The sequence below is a fragment of the Balaenoptera physalus genome (genome assembly GCF_965194825.1).
Source record: "Balaenoptera physalus genome assembly, chromosome: 15".
NCBI lineage: Eukaryota > Metazoa > Chordata > Mammalia > Artiodactyla > Balaenopteridae > Balaenoptera > Balaenoptera physalus.
Window position 1 is genome coordinate 78825271 of NC_138894.1, and position 17156 is coordinate 78842426.

The 17156-nt window shown below is 41.4% G+C and overlaps 2 protein-coding genes across 8 annotated transcripts; one reads left to right on the top strand and one right to left on the bottom strand.

Moving 5' to 3' along the window:
* Positions 1-13469, bottom strand: CENPO (centromere protein O). 7 transcript variants are annotated; one of them, XM_082427495.1, is made up of 8 exons: positions 13112-13251; positions 12681-12789; positions 10964-11133; positions 5002-5119; positions 4038-4297; positions 2888-3059; positions 1965-2131; positions 1-571 (listed from the first exon to the last, which is right to left on the bottom strand). In XM_082427495.1, the coding sequence occupies exons 2-7, from the start codon at positions 12724-12726 to the stop codon at positions 1995-1997; spliced, it is 903 nt and encodes a 300-aa protein (XP_082283621.1). In that variant the 5' UTR covers positions 12727-12789; positions 13112-13251; the 3' UTR covers positions 1-571; positions 1965-1994. The 7 variants fall into 7 exon arrangements, with proteins under 7 accessions (XP_082283621.1, XP_082283624.1, XP_082283626.1 ...); XM_082427498.1 differs by having other exon boundaries at positions 1-606; XM_082427496.1 differs by lacking the exon at positions 1-571 and adding an exon at positions 747-1307.
* On the top strand, positions 13136-16610 carry PTRHD1 (peptidyl-tRNA hydrolase domain containing 1). The gene is made up of 2 exons (XM_082427532.1): positions 13136-13501; positions 15897-16610. Exons 1-2 carry the CDS (start codon positions 13250-13252, stop codon positions 16065-16067), a joined length of 423 nt encoding a protein of 140 aa, XP_082283658.1. The 5' UTR covers positions 13136-13249; the 3' UTR covers positions 16068-16610.
* The last annotated feature ends 546 nt before the right edge of the window (positions 16611-17156 follow it).

The window sequence follows — 17156 nt, forward strand, 5'->3', positions numbered from 1 at the left end:
AGAGTCCACACGGGAGGGAGAGTTTATTTTTTGGAATCAAAGAAAGGACTTGGGAAAGGACAAATGACCAAGTCCCAACATTCCCAAGCTGTTGAAGTGCACACTCACATAGACTTTAGGTTTAAAAATCTCAAGCCTTCATTTGTTTATGGATGTGTGAGCTCTGAGGGTGGCCATACTCTTCCTTGGTGTGCCTGTAGCTTCCCCAGAGAGTAGGGCTCTTAGGCATAGTACTGGAATAATCCTTCCAGAGCCCTAGTTCCGACCAGCCCTCCTTCCCCCAGAGAGGCCATGGCCGCCGTGAGCAGGAATGTACCAGAGGAGGAACAAGGCTGCTGCCTTCGTGCCCGGCGGGGAGCACAGGTGGCGCAGCTCTGTTTACCATGCGGGCTGGCAGCTGCTCTGCCCCCCAGCTAGAACTTGGAAGCAGCGCTTTTCACTCTGAAGACCTGCTTCCCTCTGTGGTCCGAGTTACGTGAAAAATGGGCCTCGTCCTGATAATCTTGAAAGGTTCTTCTAGAACCCCAGTCACCTTAGTCATGAGAGCAGAAAGTGCAATATTTCCTTTTACCTGGTGGGAGGGAGGGAGGGAAAGGGACTTTATTTCTGAAAGAAAAATATATAAACAGATCTTCTACATTTATATTTTTAACTTTCTGTTAAAAAACACTTTCCGATATTGCCTTGCCTTTTGAGCTCTTGCTACAGTCGCGTTTGCTACTGCTTTAAAAGAGAATTTACAGGTATTGATAAAGAACAAGACTGTTTTATTAAAAGCTTTATTCAACTTGAATGTGATCACTGGGAACATTCTGTCAACAGCCTCATCTGAGAAGTGCTTTGCTCCTTCCCACACTGTCCTCACCATGTGCCTGGAAGGCAACAGCTTAAACTAGGACCTTGCTCTCTTCTTAAGCTGCTTCTTTCTAAATGGTGGTCCAAGCTGGCTTGACCATTCCCCTGCACTCCTCCCAGAGTTAGCTGGGGCTGCCACACCTGCAGGTTGCTGCGTGGCCATCAGGTCTTGGCCTTGGGCAGTACGGGTGGTAATGACTCCTATTTGTGACTGGGGGGGTGGGGCGGGAAACGGGACAGGAATTAAAATGGCACGATGACAGGTTTTTACATCCGAGCACTAGCCCTGCGTATACTCTCAAGACAAGGAACAAAGAGCACCAGCAGAGCAGAGGCCATGGTTACAAGAAGTGGTACCCTACCTGGACTAGGAGATGAGGAAGACACGTGTGCAGCCAGGGCCTGGAGCCTGCAGGGGAGGGAAGAGACAAAGGAGGGGGGTCCGCTTCCCTCTGCAGTGATCAAGTTATGAGGAGACTTCTGATCATGCTTTCTTACCGCTGAGCTTAATACACTCTGTGCTCTACTAACATGTTCTAGGAAACGACACTAGATACATGGAACCCCGATTATTTTATCCATAGTACCTTCTCGTGCCATATTCTTTGTAAAGCAGTGACCTAGAATATTCCGTTCCAAACCAAAGATTAAACACACGTCCCTTCTTAACTATATGATTCATGTCGTATCATGAACCTAGAGTGTTCTAAGAACTTTCTTTTCAAAAGTCGCAGATAAGGAAAGTAAGGCAAAATTACTTGAAGGTATCATAAAAGCTAGAAATACTCTTCAATTGAATGGTACATACTCCCTTTTTCATAAAACGCCCTCTATTACCCCACAGACCACTCTGATTTTCAGCTAAAATGTATGATCAAATCAATATCTCAAGAGATACTCTTGAGCACTGTAACAAACGACCAGGCAATCATGGAGAACTGTCCGAAAATGCCAGGGTCTACAGACTCAAACTTGTCCCTAACCATGCTGATGAGGTGGGTGTCTGTTCTCATTGCAAGGACGGTCCCCAGGCAAGGAGTCTGAGCCTTTCAACAGTTTTCAGTTCCCAGGACCTTGCTTGCAACTGTGGTCAGTACTAGTTTACTCACTTCTGATGTGTTCCCAATGAAAATAATATTCTAGGAGACCAGGCTCATATCCAACTTGTCTCCTTTGCTTGCAAATGAAGTAAACACTTGATGTAGGGGCTTTGTAAAAAACAGATTTTCATGGGCTGCTCGCTGTTCTTCCCGTGTGGTGGATAATGCATCCGTCCCTAAAAAAAGATAGAACCTATCAATCTCATTTAGTGCAACGGTAGGAATCAGAACTTGGATCACTAATATTCTGGACCCATGTAACTTTTTTTTAATTTAGTCTGGAGCTGAGAGAGGCCTGCCCCTTACTGGTCCAATGAAATTTTGAGACCAGAAACTCTGCCCAGAGAAATCTAAAGCCTATGATGTGAAACCTGTGGCAGCTTCAAAATTTCTGCCTCCTAAAAACATTTTATCCTTTTTCTCATTATCACCCATGTACTATGGTACATTTAATGAAAACAAAGTCACAGCAAATGTCTCAGCCATCCCTGAAAAGTTTTCATTTAGAGAAGAGTCTCTGGAGAGCTAAGTATATGCTGACTTGCCATGTCTACTTGGTTTCACAGTGAAGCGAGTCTTGGCTCTCTCCACCACAGTGACCCTATGACACAGCCTCATTAGCTGTCTCTCTAAGAGGGGTCTCCAATGAAAACAAATCATAAGCTGAAAGAACTCTGGCGGAGTTGGATGGAGCAAAGGAGAAAGGAAAACTAGGATAATTATGTTTACTACTTACAAAGAGGAGAAGAAAATTTGGTAGAAACAAGGAAGATATTCTTGGTATCTGTCTTCATATTTTTCTGTTCATAGTACATAAACAGAAGAAAGTGTCTCAAGAGGCCCAACTGATGTAGGCTATTTCACCCTGTTTCAATCAACCTAAGTAACCCAGGCATATTATAATTTCTTCCTGGAGGTATCCTTCCCCTTACCTTGATAAGTAACAGTGACATCAGTTGGAAGAGTTGTCGTGAGGTCCTTATACAGCAGTCTAGCACAAAATGGGAAGGACTGGCCTTCCGGCTCTGCTTTGTAAGTAAATGACAGCAAGTTGCACAGTGAGTTTCTCTGCAAGGGCCCAGCCAGAAAGGCTGCAAAGTCACTCTAATGGGGGTGAGGATCAAAAGAGACACAAAGTATATGACAATTACAACTCCAAAGGCAGTGAGTGGTTATGACGCTTCAAACATGTCTACCAAAAACAGGGCCTATTAATTAAATCTCAGAGAAATAAATGAAGGACAGAGAAAGGCCTGAAAAAAGGACAAATGACAGAGATTTATAAGATAATTAAGAACTGGTAGCAGCCTAGAGTCGAAGTAAATGGCCAGGGGCTGGGGATACAGAGGAGATACTATTTCTGCCAAGAACTGCATTGACAACCATATGGCTGAGGTGCTTCATGTCTACATTCACGTACCAATTTAAGTTTATCTGACAACCAGGCTACGTATCAATTTTAAGTTTATCTGACACCCAGGAGCTTCAGCGTCATTCCAAATGCATAAAGAGGGAAACGCCTTATAAGAGTCACTTACTTTAAGAGTCACTTATTCCCTTTTTGCATTCATTACCTGTCTACCTTTTTTTTTCCTTTTTACCTCAAACCTAAGCTCAACTGCAACCCTAAATAGAAGGTAAGCCAGAGCTTAGGCAAAGATGGAGAGTATTCCTCTGTGGTATTTCAAGAAACCATTATTCTGCTTTGCACCTATACCCAAGGTTCAGCAAGACACCCGGCACATAGTAGGTACTCTATAAATTCCTGTTGAATTAAAAGTATAGCAACTGTACCCTACCACTTTGTGAGGCGAAGGAAGGGTCAGGTACAAAAGCTTGAGAATCACCATTCGTGAGTGAATAATCCCTTAACTGGTATGCATGCTTCCACATCATCCAGAGTTTCAACAGAAGAGAAGGTGGAAAACAGCTTGTATATTAATAAGAAACAAGCATTAGAAGGACAGCGGTCAAACTTCCAGCTCAGAGTTATGAAACATTTGAAAGTACAAAAGAACATGTCCCTTTTTTTCCTTTTAAGCTTATCCGGGCTCACAAAATGCTTTGTAAGATCGCAGATACCTGAAGTCGATCTGCCTGGTACTTCCTCCCAGAGTAAGCATTCAGGTACTCGCAGAGAGTGAACAGGAAGTGCTGAATATTAGTCTGTAAGTATTTTGCAGCTATCTCCTCTAGGGGAATGAAGACTGGAATCGAATGGTGATGTATCTGAGGTGGTTTCTGCATGACAAGGTCCACAAAATAGGAATCCAGCAGATCCCCCTCAAAAGCAGTGCCGATGCAGACACAGACTCCTCGGCTGGTCAGTTTCCCGCTGATCCCTGAGACAAGAAAGACGACACCTTAAGAGATGTCAGGCAAAGGCAGTATCCTGTTCATCTGTGCATCCCGGTCCCCTCAGCACTGCCTAGTTACACACATCATGGGCTCGCTCACATGCTCGTTGAATGAACGACAACAGACTCTTTCTTCTCACTGACTCTGGCTCACTTTGAGTTTGAGTTGATAAAACCACAGAAGAATGGTGGGAAAGAAAAAGCATCCTAAATATTAAATTACTGAGGAAGAGATTTTGAACTTTTCAATTTACCTATGCTCCTTTTTTCCTGAGTGTCAAATAATTTATGGTAGTCCCCACGTCTTCCCACAATCCTCTTATGATACAGATAATAGGTAAATAAATCCTCATTTTAATGGTGAAACAGAGACTTGAGGGGTTCAAACTATTTGACCAGTGGCAAAAAGCAAGCCAGCAGTAAAGGAAGTTCTAGCACACCGTCTAGCACATGTCAAACTGCTAAAAATGAACAGTCTAAGCCAGCCACCCATCAACCTTATGCTGCACAAAGAGGCCACTCTTGTAGGTAAAGTTGCCTATGAATAGCATGCCAGCTTTGTGTGTGTATATTGAAGGGGACAAAAGTCAATGTTCATGAAGTAAGTCCAGGACTTATAACACATCTTGCAAACTAACTCACTAGAGACAAGAGACCCAGACTGAAACAGGTCAGAAAAAAAACTATACCTGTAAAACGATATGCCTGCAGAATGGCTTTCACGTTTTCCCGTTTTCTCTTCAAAATTTCTTGCTCAGTAATCTCTAATGTTTGGTCCGGTTCTACATTGGTAGTAGATGCTTTAACCTGCGAGATATGTAGCAGATCAAACTGGGTACAAAGGGGCATAATAGAAGGCCCATGCCCTCACCTACCTGGAAAAAATTTAAATGCAGAATTTTTTTTATTATATAATCAATCAAGAAATGCTACAGTGGCCAGCCACCTGGTGCTATGAATTCATAGCAGAGGAAGAATCTTGTGGGTTACAGTGCTAGGAATCAGAAGTAGAAATTGTGCTGGCCTGGACAACAATGAATTTGGTTGGCATGGAGAGTACTGTGAGAGGAGAAAGAAAAGGATGTGAGGAAAGTCTAGGGTAAGCAAAAACAGCTGCGAAGAGGCAAGGCTGGGAAAGTTGGTTTGGGTCAGACTGTGCAGGTTTTCAAGTGCCAGGATGAGAAATACCGACCCTAAGCCACACGCTGTGAGCTACGGCCCAGTAGGAGGTATTGGACTAACTCTCCCTCTGAGACAACTACACAAGCTGGATCAAATACCAAAGAGGAATAAGCAATCATGCAAGTAAACAAACAGAAAATGGCCTGAAGGCACTGGAGAATCACCAAAATAGCCAGATTGAAGACTAAAGATAAATGCTCTGAAGTTAGCTGGGATTTCCTGAGGTTTTCCCCCTCAGAGCATTTGCTGATTTTTATCACAAGGCATGCAGGCCAAATAGAAAGCTGCAGGCTAAATTCTGTAGCAGTCTCACCATGCCAGGGAAACAGGAACTGGAGATCAAGGTTACCAGAGCAGCCTTGCTGTGGGTCAAACTATAGAAAAGGGAACCCAACATTCTGCATACAACTTGCCCTCCAGGCATTTGCCAAATCCTAAACTGCCTATGTGTGACTGGGTACTTAGAAACCAAAACAGAAAGAAGCTCCTGAAAGTTAAAAAGCTAAGCAGAAATTCTGGAGATCAGGGCCTGCCAAAGAAGAGGGATCTTGACAGATCTGTTCCCAACACAGCCAAGCTTTCAAGTGAGGTCCCCCTGCCCCCCACCAAAGGACTACACCCTAGGAGTAAGCGCAAACCAGAAACAGACTACCTCAACTGGATTAAGGTGATACGCCCATATGCTATCTGCCTGTCAGAAAAAAAATGAAATTCTTTCTGGAGGAAGAGAACATAGTTCAGAATCCCTATATTTTTTCATACAATACCCATCACTGAAAAAAAAAAATCATGAAGCGTATCAGGGAAGAGGAACAGATGGCTGAAAACCAGGAGGAAAAAGAAGACAACAGAAGCAGATCCAAAGGGATTCAGCTATTTGAGTTATCAGGCATAGTCATTAAAATAGGTTAAAAGATGGAGAACTCACACCAAAGGGCTGGAATCTATTAAAAAGAGTCAGATGAAAATCCTAAATCCAAAAAATACAATAACCAAAATCAGGAATTCAACAGGTTTAAAAGCTGACTGGACACATAAAAAAAGTAGAAAATAGGTATATTTTCTTATCTAGATTAAAGATATAAGACATAGGTCACAGTAAAAACAAAACAAGAACTCCACACATGGGAGCCCCAGAAATAAAGGAAAGAATGAGGCAGATGCATTATTTGGAAGATACTGGCCAAATTTTCCAAATAAATGAAAAACAGCAAGTAATTAAGAAATGCTACAAACACCAAGCTGGATGAAGAAAGAAAACCAATCCTAGCCACATTATGACATAAAACTGCTAAAACCCAAAGACAGAACCATAAAGCAGCCAGAGGGAAAAAGACACACTACATGCAAACAAAAGACACACTACATGCAAATAATAAATAATAACATCTGACAGAAACTATGGAACTAGAAGACAATGGAAAAACGTATTTAAAGTATGAAAGAAAATAAATTTCAATCTATAATTCTATACCGAGCAAAAATACCCCTTTAAACATGAAAAATATAGTGAAATATGGTGTTTTCAGACAAACAAAAATAGAGAATTTATTTCCAGCAAATTTACACTGAAAGTAGTACCAAAAGGAACTACTTACACTGAAGGAAAATAATCCCAGATGAAAATTTGGAAATGCATTAAGTAATAAAGAGCACTGAAAAAGATAAATATATATATGTAACTCTAAAGGCATAGTGACTATACAAACAAAAGTGTTTCATACAGTTTTAAGTATATGTGGAATTAACATATGACAATAATAACATGAAAGGTTGCATGTGTGGGAGAGAAAAGATGCTAGAAGGTTCTGTAATTATCCAGAAAGTGGTACAAGTACTAATCTAAAGTAAGACAAAAAAGCATGTTTTCTGGAGGATAACCACTAAAAGAATGCTAAAAGTATGTATAATTAGAGAAGTGGAATAATAAAAAAAGATCAATCCAAAAGGTGGAAAGAAAGGACAAAAGAGAAACAAAGAACAAATAAGATAATAAATAATAACATGGTAGACTGAGATCCAGATATGTTAGTAATCATATTAAAACTTCATGGACTAAATACTTTAATTAAAAGACAAAGACTGCCAGGCTGGATTAAAAATGTCTAACTATATGCTATTGATACTTACAAGAACAAGAGCTGTTGTAGTGATACTAATATTTGACAAAGTTGACTTTAAGAAGTTTAACTAAAAGAAAAGGGAACATTTCATAATGATAAAAGTTAAGTCAACCAGGAAGATATAACAATCCTAAATTTGTTTGTACCTACTATACAGCAAAATGGAATGAAAGGGAAAAAAATGTACAAATCCACAATTACAGCAGGAGATTTCAACACATTTATCCCAGTAACTGATAAAACAAGTTGACAAGTAAATTAGTGAGGATATAAAATATCTGAACATCATGATGAACATATTTGGTCTATTTGATAGAGAGAATACAGTACCCAAAAATGCAAAACCCACATTTAATGCACATGGAACATTTATCAAAATTGACCACATGCTGGATCATGTTCTTTGATCACAATGGAATTAAGCTATAAATCAGTAACTAAAAAAATTACTAACAAATCCCCCAATTTTTGGAAATTAAGCAATATATTTCTAAAACAAACCTATGGGACAAAGAAGATATTACAATGGAAATCAAAAATATTTTGAATTGAAATGATAATGAAAACATGATATACCAAAACTTGTGGGATATAGCTAAAGCCATGTGCTATGAACTGAATGTTTGTGTCCCTCAAACTTCATGTTGAAACCTAACCTAAAGCCCAATGTGATGGTATTTGGAGGTGGGGCCTTTGGGAGGTGATTAGGTCATGATGGGGGAGCCCTCATGAATGGGATTAGTGCCCTTATAAAAGAGATGCCAAAGAGCTAGCATGCCTCTTCCACCATGTGAGGTTACAGTGAGACCACAATCAAAGAGGTAGTTAAGTCCTCAGACACTGAATTTGCTGGTGCCATGATCCTGGACTTCCCAGCATCTAAAACTGTAAAAAATAAATATTTGTTGCTTATAAGTCATCCAGTTTATGGTATTTTTGTTATTGTGGCCTATATGGACTAAGATTCCATGCTTAGAGAGAAATTTATAAACTTAAACACATACAGGAGAAAAAAAGACTTAAAAAACAATAAGTGTTCATCCCAAGAAGCTAGAAGATATGCCATGTACACTGACTGGAAGACGCAATACTATAAAGATTTCAATCCTCTCCAAATCAATATATAGATTCAGTGCAATTCCAATCAAAGCTACAGGAGGTTTCTTTTTGGAAATTGATAGCCGATTCCCAAATTTATGTGAAATTCGAGGGGCCAACAATAGCCAAGATAATTCTGAAGAAGACCTAAGCTATAGGTATCAAAACTTTCAGTAATAAACCTCTGGTACTAGCACAAAGACAAACAGACCAATGGCACAGAACAGAACCCAGAAACGGGCCCAGAGTGGACCCAAAGATCCACTGCCATACAATGGGAAAAGAGTGGTCTTCAAGAAGTAGTACTGGATGAACTGGATATCCATATGGAAAAAAACAAAAGAAGTATGACCTCTATTTCACACCATACACAAAAATCAATTTCAGAGGGACTGTAATTCTAAAAATAAAAAGTAAAATAAAGCTTTTAGAAAATAACACAGAATATCTTCATGTTCTCAAAGTTAGGCAAAGATTAAAAGGAAACAAGAACGGTAAGCATAAAGTTAGATTCCTAAATCAAACTTCATTAAAACGAAGACTTTCTTCTCATCACATCATTAGAGAGTGAAAAGGCAAGCCAGGTCTTTAAAAGAAGATCTGGAACACAGATACACAACAAAGAACTCATATCCAAAATGTGTAAAGAATTCTACAATAAAAGATATACAACCCAATAAAAATTCTGCAAAAATCTTAATAAGTTCACAAGAGAAGATTTTCAAGTGTCCAAACAGGTACTTAAAATCATCAGTCATTAGGTGAACATGAATTAATCCACAATGATTTACTCTCACACTCTAGAATGACAAATTTCTAAAACTGACAACACCAAGTATCGGTAAAGATGCAGAACAATGGAAACCTTATACACTGTTGCTGGGAATGTAAAATTGGTACAATAACTTTCAAATACTGTTCGATAGTATTTACTAAAGATAATCTGCATACCCTGTGACCCAGCAATTCAATAGAAAAGTATATATTTTTACATCAAAAGACAGGAACAAGAATGTTCACAGCAGCATTATTCTCAATAGCCCCAAAGTGAAACAACCCAAATAACCCAAATGTCACCAATAAGTACAATAAGTAAATAAATTGTGGGATATTTCTTAAACGGAATAATTATATAGCAATATGAAAGAATGACCACAGCATGTACCAATATGGATGAACCTCACAGAGATAACATTCAGCAAAAGCAGCCCGACATAACAGAGTTTATACTTTTTAAATTTATATAAAGCTCAGTAACAAGTAAAACCAATGTATAGTAACAGAAACCAGAATAGCAGTTACCTTGAGGGAAATGACTAGGAGGATTTAAGGGAGACTTCTGGGGTACTGGTGGTAGTCTACACTTGATCTGTGTGGTACTTCCCAGGGTGTGTTCGTTCTGTAAAAGGATCTTCAGATTTGTGCACAACATATATACACATATATGGGTATGTGTATACATACATATATATATATTTTTTCTTTAATAAAAAAGGAAGGGGGGAGGGAGGAAGAGAAGCAATGGAGGAAAGGGGGAAAAGGAAGAGAGGGAGGGAAGACAAGAAAAAGAAGGCTGACCTTAACCCAGGAGCAATGAATAATTACTGACACTTTGAGCAAGGAAACTTGTAATTTAATGAAAAATGTAGTGTTTTATGAAGATTTTCTTGGCTGTGCGGAATTTATCAGAGAAGTATAAATACCAGAAAAAAACGAACTAGTAGACTGCTGCAATAATCCCGCCATCTGTATCACCTGGTAAATATTTAGGACCCATGTGGATAATACGTGCTCTACAGCAGGGGGTGGGGGAGGGGCACAAAGACAATCTAAAGAAGAATTTGACAGGTTTTACTAACTGAACCTGGGCTAGAGAGAAAGCTGAAAAGAGGGAAAAGTCAAAGTCTACTGTGAGGTTTCAGGTTGGGTTATAGAAAGATGGTGCTAATGACAAAAGTACCAATGACTCAAGTCTGGCTGAGATTAAGGTAACAGGCTCATGTCTATGAGGGCAGGTTTAAGAGACTATTATGAAGAATTCGCCTGGCCCATCAGTAATGTCTGCCAACTGTTAGCTGGTATTGACATTAGCCGACTCTACAGGTTTGATCACTTGAGGGATCAAGGACTGAAATCCATCCAGTAAGACCACAGGTAAAACATATTACACAAATTTGCTAATTCCCAGATCATGTTTGTTTTTTACACTCTAGGAAAGCCTGCCAACGTCAATCACCCTTCTACTCACTCTAGCTTGATGTTGTTTCACTTCAGCCCTCAGCTTATCTCGCAGACGTCTCAATTCATGAATCCTGGTTCCAAGAGCACTTTCCACTGCCTGTGCGCTCTGTGGCTCTTCCAGTTTTTTACGGCATCTGCTCACTTGAGTCTCTAGTCTTTCCAAGTGAGCTAAAACACCTGAGGGAAGTAAAAAACGAATTTCACAAGAAGCTAAGGATTTCTAACCCCAGGAACAGGAAGCACTTCAGGGAAGAACAGAGGGTGACCCTTTTTCCAGAACTCTGTGGTCAGCTAAACTGGAGATGTTGCCAACAATTTATAAAAGAGGAGCTGACAACAGAAGTCAATGATCAGCAACCTCTTAGGCCGAACACTGACCTAACAAGCAGTCCCTGACCAAGACACTGTTCAAAAAGGGCATCATCTGAATATGGCTGATCTCAGTTATCTATGAAAATAGTGACCCAGAGGAAAACAGGGTCACCAAATTCACTGACTCTCTCAGAAATTGTTTTTTTTAATGCAGAATTGTTTTTTGGGGTTTAACGCATGTTTTCCCAAAGTGCTAATGCATAACTAGATTTAGACATCCACAGAGGCTTGAGTAAGTACTCTGAAGCTCTGAAAAGTATTAGGAGCATAGGACTATAAAGGCACACACTGAAAGGAACTGTCCACCAATATTACTGGGTATCAGACAGGAAAACAAGCTCACCAACAGATAGAAATTCAGAGGCAATCTCAGATCCTAAGAGACTGACTAAAGACCAATATAGTAAAGGTCATAGTTTCATAATGCTAATCAACTCTAGCAATGAAGCATTTGTACACATTTCCTACATATTAAGACACTTGTGGGGCTTCCTTGGTGGCACAGTGGTTAAGAACCTGCCTGCCAATGCAGGGGACACAGGTTCAAGCCCTGGTCCGGTAAGATCCCACATGCCACAGAGCAACTAAGCCCGTGCGCCACAACTATTGAGCCCGCGCTCCACAACAAGAGAAGCCACCGCATAAGAAGCCCGCACACCGCAACTAGATAAAGCCCGCGTGCAGCAACGAAAACCCAACACAGCCAAAACTAAATAAATAAATGTATTAAAAAAAGAGACACTTGTGCTAGATCCTTTACTTGCAAAGCATGCAAACAATTAAAGCATTTAATATTTCCTATGCATTAGGCATGTGCTAAATGCTTCACTTGAAAAGCATTAAAAGAATTACTTATCTAATTTCCACAGCCACCAGCACAATGCTATTATTCATCTCCATTTTCCACACGAAAAAACTGAGGCAGAGAAAAGTAAAATAACTTGCCCAAGGCCACAGTATTTATAATGGCAGAGCCAGTACTCCAACCCAGGTCTGACCAATACCAGTCACTGCCTCTTCCATGGGAGTAATGCATAAATGGCTCCCCCCAAATCCTGGGAGGAGTAAAGAAAGCTCATTGGGTAGAACTGTAGCTCTGAATATGAACGCTTAGCATACTGGGAATGCAACCTATTGGTCTAAAAAGGGATAAGAGCCTAGAATATGTGAAGTAATTTTTCCTGCTCCAATGATCTTAGCTGCCTGTCCCTTTAAGTCTTCAATGTTAGTTCCTTTCACCATCCTGCTCCCAAACAGGACAGATCACACATCGGTTAGGGGAGGAAAGGGCTTTCAACCTGCGCGTTGTTTGGGCAGCAGTAGTAAGGGGGGAAAGGCGACCCTTTGAATACCTCTTCTGGACTCGCCGTCTTGACTTAGAGTATTCGCCAGCTCCATCTCCTCCTCAGATTTCCAAGAGACTTGCTAGAAAGCTGTCCAAGCACCAGTAATAGGGCTGTCCTTGGGGACAAAATAAAATGGCAAGAATCGGTTCACATTCAGACAAACCTAGAGGGCAGGCACACGCAACGCAGGTACGCACCCGTGCGCCCCGGACACCCCAAGTGTCGTCGCTAGGACTCCCCTTCCCTGACCCGCCCGGTCCGCTGCCCGGGTCCGAGTCGGCGGTGTCCACGCCTACCTCCCCGCCCCTGCGCGCTCCCAAGGCGCGGCGCCTCTGGTTCCTCCGGGCTTCCTTGCACACGGAAGGAGCTGTAAAAATGCCGCTCAGCCTTCCACCCTGTCACGGTCCCTTCCGCCACTGGGTCTTACTTTCCCTTACCTCCTCTCCTCTGGCTCACTCAGGCCAGGGCCTAGAGTTCCCGCTTGCCTTCAAATCCAAGCCAACCGGTCCCAGCGTGCTTTGCACTCCCACCGTATAAAAACATGGCAGCGCTCAGGGCCCCTCCCTGATCCCGGCATGCATCGGGGGATAGGCCTGGCCTTTCAGTTGTGCGGGGAGATGGCGGTCGCTGGCGCAGAGCCGCAGATCCTGGTACAGTACCTGGTGTTACGAAAGGATCTATCACAGGCGCCGTTTTCCTGGCCAGCGGGCGCACTGGTAGCACAGGCTTGTCACGCAGCCACCGCGGCCTTGCACATTCACCAGGACCACCCGCACACGGCCGCTTACCTCCGGGAGCTGGGGCGCATGCGCAAAGTCGTCCTCGAGGTGAGGCCCGGGCGGAGGGGGAGGGGCCCTGAGGATATCGAGACCGGAAGAGGGTGTGGTCTTGAGTCGGAGGGCCTAACTTCATGGAGTGGGTGTGGCGTTAGTGGTGAGGGGTGTTTGACTTCTAAGTTTTGGTAAGGGTTCTGGGGCTTGAGCCCAGGGAGCCTTACCTTGACTGGGTGGGGCCTGACGGTGTGACAAGTGGACATCGGGCCTGTTATAAACGCTTCCCGCACCCCTTCTGTCTTACCTGCGTCCCTCTTATACAGATGCCTGTGAGGGCGGAGGCTGGTGGAGCGACACCCGCCTTTCTACCTGTGCACTGCGCCGGCCTTTTAATGGCTGCGCAGAAAAGTACTGTCCTTAACCCTCTTCGCAAAACCGATACTGAAGGGTAAGGACGCGGGGTTCCTTATTGCAAGTGAAGTCAAACTGGAGCATTTACCTGGTTCTGACGCCAAATTATTTGAAAATAAATGTGAACCCTAGTATAATTTGAACCTAGCATCAGAGGTATGGTTCTTTTTACAGATAGCCAAACAGATCTTACCCTTACCTTCTGTCAGTTCTGCCTCTAGAAATGTATCCTAAGAAAATAGCAAGATGCACCCAAAGAGCGTTGTACAAGGATAGGAGCATTTTATAATAGTAAAAAAAGTGGAAATCACTAAATTTCCAGTACGATGAATTGTCTAAACTTATGCTCTTATAATGGATTATTACGAAACTAGCATAAATCATGTTTTTGGAGCATATTTACCTGACATGGAAGAGTGCTCATGATGCGATTCTAATTGAACTATATATTCTACATACAAAGTGATCCAGATTTTGAAAGTAAGAACTAAGAAAATATATCCAAATATTAAGTAGTGAGTGGGTAGTGGAATTTTGGTTATTTTGTAATGCTTCTCTATTTTTTTTTAGTTTCCTACATTAAGCACACATTTTATAATGAAAAAAATATTGCTTTCATTTTAAAGCAATTTTCTTCTCATTATAAAATTTATTTATTTTAATAAATAAACCTGGGGTGGAGGGGTTGGGTAATTCCTTCTTGGCCAGCTGGCAAAAGCAGATCATTTTTCAAGAGAAAAATTGCTGTTGGGTAATGAAACATTAAACTGTAACCTGTAGGAAAATGTCTTGAGAATCTATAAGTAGGCAGAAAAGAAACAGATAGCTTTTCCTTTAGATTCTTTTTATAGGATTTTATAGGAAGGCTTCAAGAAATCATGTAGTTCAGACATCCCCCACTCCCTTGCTTTCAGGCAGATAAAATATTTACCCCTTTTCTCAGATGAGACATCTGAAGCCCACAGAGATTAAGTGACTCCTCTGAGTTTAAAAGACATCTCATGATTCTGTTGTTAGCTATGACTCAAGAAAGGGACGTAGGAGTCACCACTGATTAAATAAAGGTGGTGCTGTAGCCATAAAGACCAATAAAATATAAGACAGTGCCAAGATTAACTCCATTTACTGGATGCTGTGTGTCAGGCACAGATCTGAGCCTGATTTCACTGAATCTCACTACTACTAGGAAGCATTATCATCCCATTTTACAACGGGGACACAAAGGTTCAGCTAAGTCACATAACTTATCAAAGAGCACACAAATCAGTAAGTGGTAGAGCAAGGGTTTGGACTCACTCTAACTTGTACTGTGCTGCTCCTGGTGCTGAAGAAGGAGGGAGGGGAAGTCAATGCATTCTTCTTCAGCATGCCCAAAGGACTCAGTAGATTGAGTGGCAATCCCAGCATCCTCTAATTTGATAAGACAAACCTCTAGTTATCTTAGTGGCTTCTGCCTTCATAGGCAAAAAAATATACCTTATGCAACATAACACACTAAGTATCTTTATTTTCTGAGTGATAGCTATACTATTTCCTGTAATGGGATTCAGCACGGGTGATAAAGATGATGAGAAACAATTTCAGAAGGACACTAGAGAATAGTTTGCCCACCCTTGAGTTAAAAACTGGGAACTATCCTGGTGGAAAGAAAAGCCTTCTAGGTTTGTGTGGACTAGGGTGGAAGTAGGAGGGAGGTGGAGGTGATGTGATTTTAGAAATCCTTCCAGTAGTCAGCTCTTAAAGTCAGAGCTGGCCGAGGGATTAGGGATGCTGTTTAGGCACCAGAACTAGAAAATGTGTAGAGCATAATTACTGACAATGCATTCCCACCCCCACTCCCACCCCTTCAGAGAGTGAATGGCAAATGGAGCAATGAAGCTGTTGTTTCTAGAGACTTGCTCTACAGTTCCTTCTTTGGTAGAGTTGTTCCTCCAGTTTCAGTTAAGAGGAGCCCCCCTCCATACTTTTTTTTTTGTCCTTTGCCTTTTGTCACTTACTTACTAAATGGGCTTTTCAGTCTGTGTTCTGCTCCTTGTAGGCCCCAGATGAGACCACCTTAAAGTTGCTGGCAGAGACGCTGCAACAGAAGAACATTGACCACAAGCTGTGGGTGGAGCAGCCAGAGAACATCCCCACTTGCATTGCACTCCGTCCCTACCCCAAGGAAGAAGTGAACCAGTATTTGAAGAAGTTCCGACTGTTCAAATGACTGAAGTTATCAATTGCTTTGATATGTTTGAATATCAGCTTGATCCAGAAACTGCACACCGTCCATCCCTAAGCACCGTGTACTCCTTTCAGTGGCAATTCCCTTCCCTTTAAATTATGACAGTTTCTTGAGGGTCAAAACATGTTCATATTAAAGTTGTCATTAATAAGTCTTTTTAATTATTTATAAGTTCAGATGGGGAAAGTAGGAGAGTAGCATTATCATCATCTATGCGTCATTGCTCAAATAGAAGATTTGGTTAGACTCCTATATAGGGATCAAGGAAATACCCTTACTTTTTTTGCTAGGAATAATAGAGTTCTTCCAATTACCCAGGTTTAAAACTTTTCCTTTGAATTCCCTATTTCTTACTCACATCCAGGTATTGTAATCATTGAATCTTGGACACCATCAACTTTAAGATGATACACCATTATTTTACGTGTTGTTAAGAAAGAAGAAATGCTGCTAATTGAGTTGACATGTAATTTCATTTCAAAGATGTTAAAATTTATTTGATTTAATAAAATATGTCAAGTACTACATCTATTTTCTTATAGTTTCCAGTGCCACCACCCTGAATCAGGCTCTCATTTTGCTCACGAGTGTCCCACTGGTCTGCTCGCCTAGCGTTATCCTGGTTACAAGGCAGCAAACATTCTGCCACCAGCTTCGTATATTGATAGGATCACTGAGCACCCTTTTCACTATAGGCTCCAACTTGCCCAGGAATAAAGTCAAGATTCCTTAGCTTAGCCCTCAGGCCCTCCACGTTTATATTTCCTACCTACCTTTTTAGGTGAATCTTCTATTCCCTTATCCAAACTTGAGGTATAAATGAAGACTCCAGTCGCTGCCCTCCAGTCTCTGGCCTGGGAGTCGAATGTTAGTACTCTCCCCCTCCCTTTCCTGCCTCTGGACTGAAACTTTGTGGCTCAAGTGCTATCACTGTCACAAAGTCTTACGCAGCCAAAAATGATAGCTCCCTTCTCTGAACATGTATTGTAACACTGTTGAGTGCTTAAAACATTTCTATAAACATTTGGAGACATCTACTGAAATTGTTTGGACATCTGTGAAGCAAAGTTT

Bases quoted from the DNA above. Each gene is read 5' to 3' on its own strand.
- CENPO (XM_082427495.1), bottom strand. From the start codon at position 12,726: ATGGAGCTGGCGAATACTCTAAGTCAAGACGGCGAGTCCAGAAGAG. The intron at 4,298-5,001 runs GTATAGTTTTTT...TTCTTGTCTCAG, and splicing joins GCAGGCATATCGTTTTACAG to GGATCAGCGGGAAACTGACC. The intron at 3,060-4,037 runs GTATCTGCGATC...CACCCCCATTAG, and splicing joins ACCAGGCAGATCGACTTCAG to AGTGACTTTGCAGCCTTTCT.
- PTRHD1 (XM_082427532.1), top strand. From the start codon at position 13,250: ATGCATCGGGGGATAGGCCTGGCCTTTCAGTTGTGCGGGGAGATGGCG. The intron at 13,502-15,896 runs GTGAGGCCCGGG...TGCTCCTTGTAG, and splicing joins TGCGCAAAGTCGTCCTCGAG to GCCCCAGATGAGACCACCTT.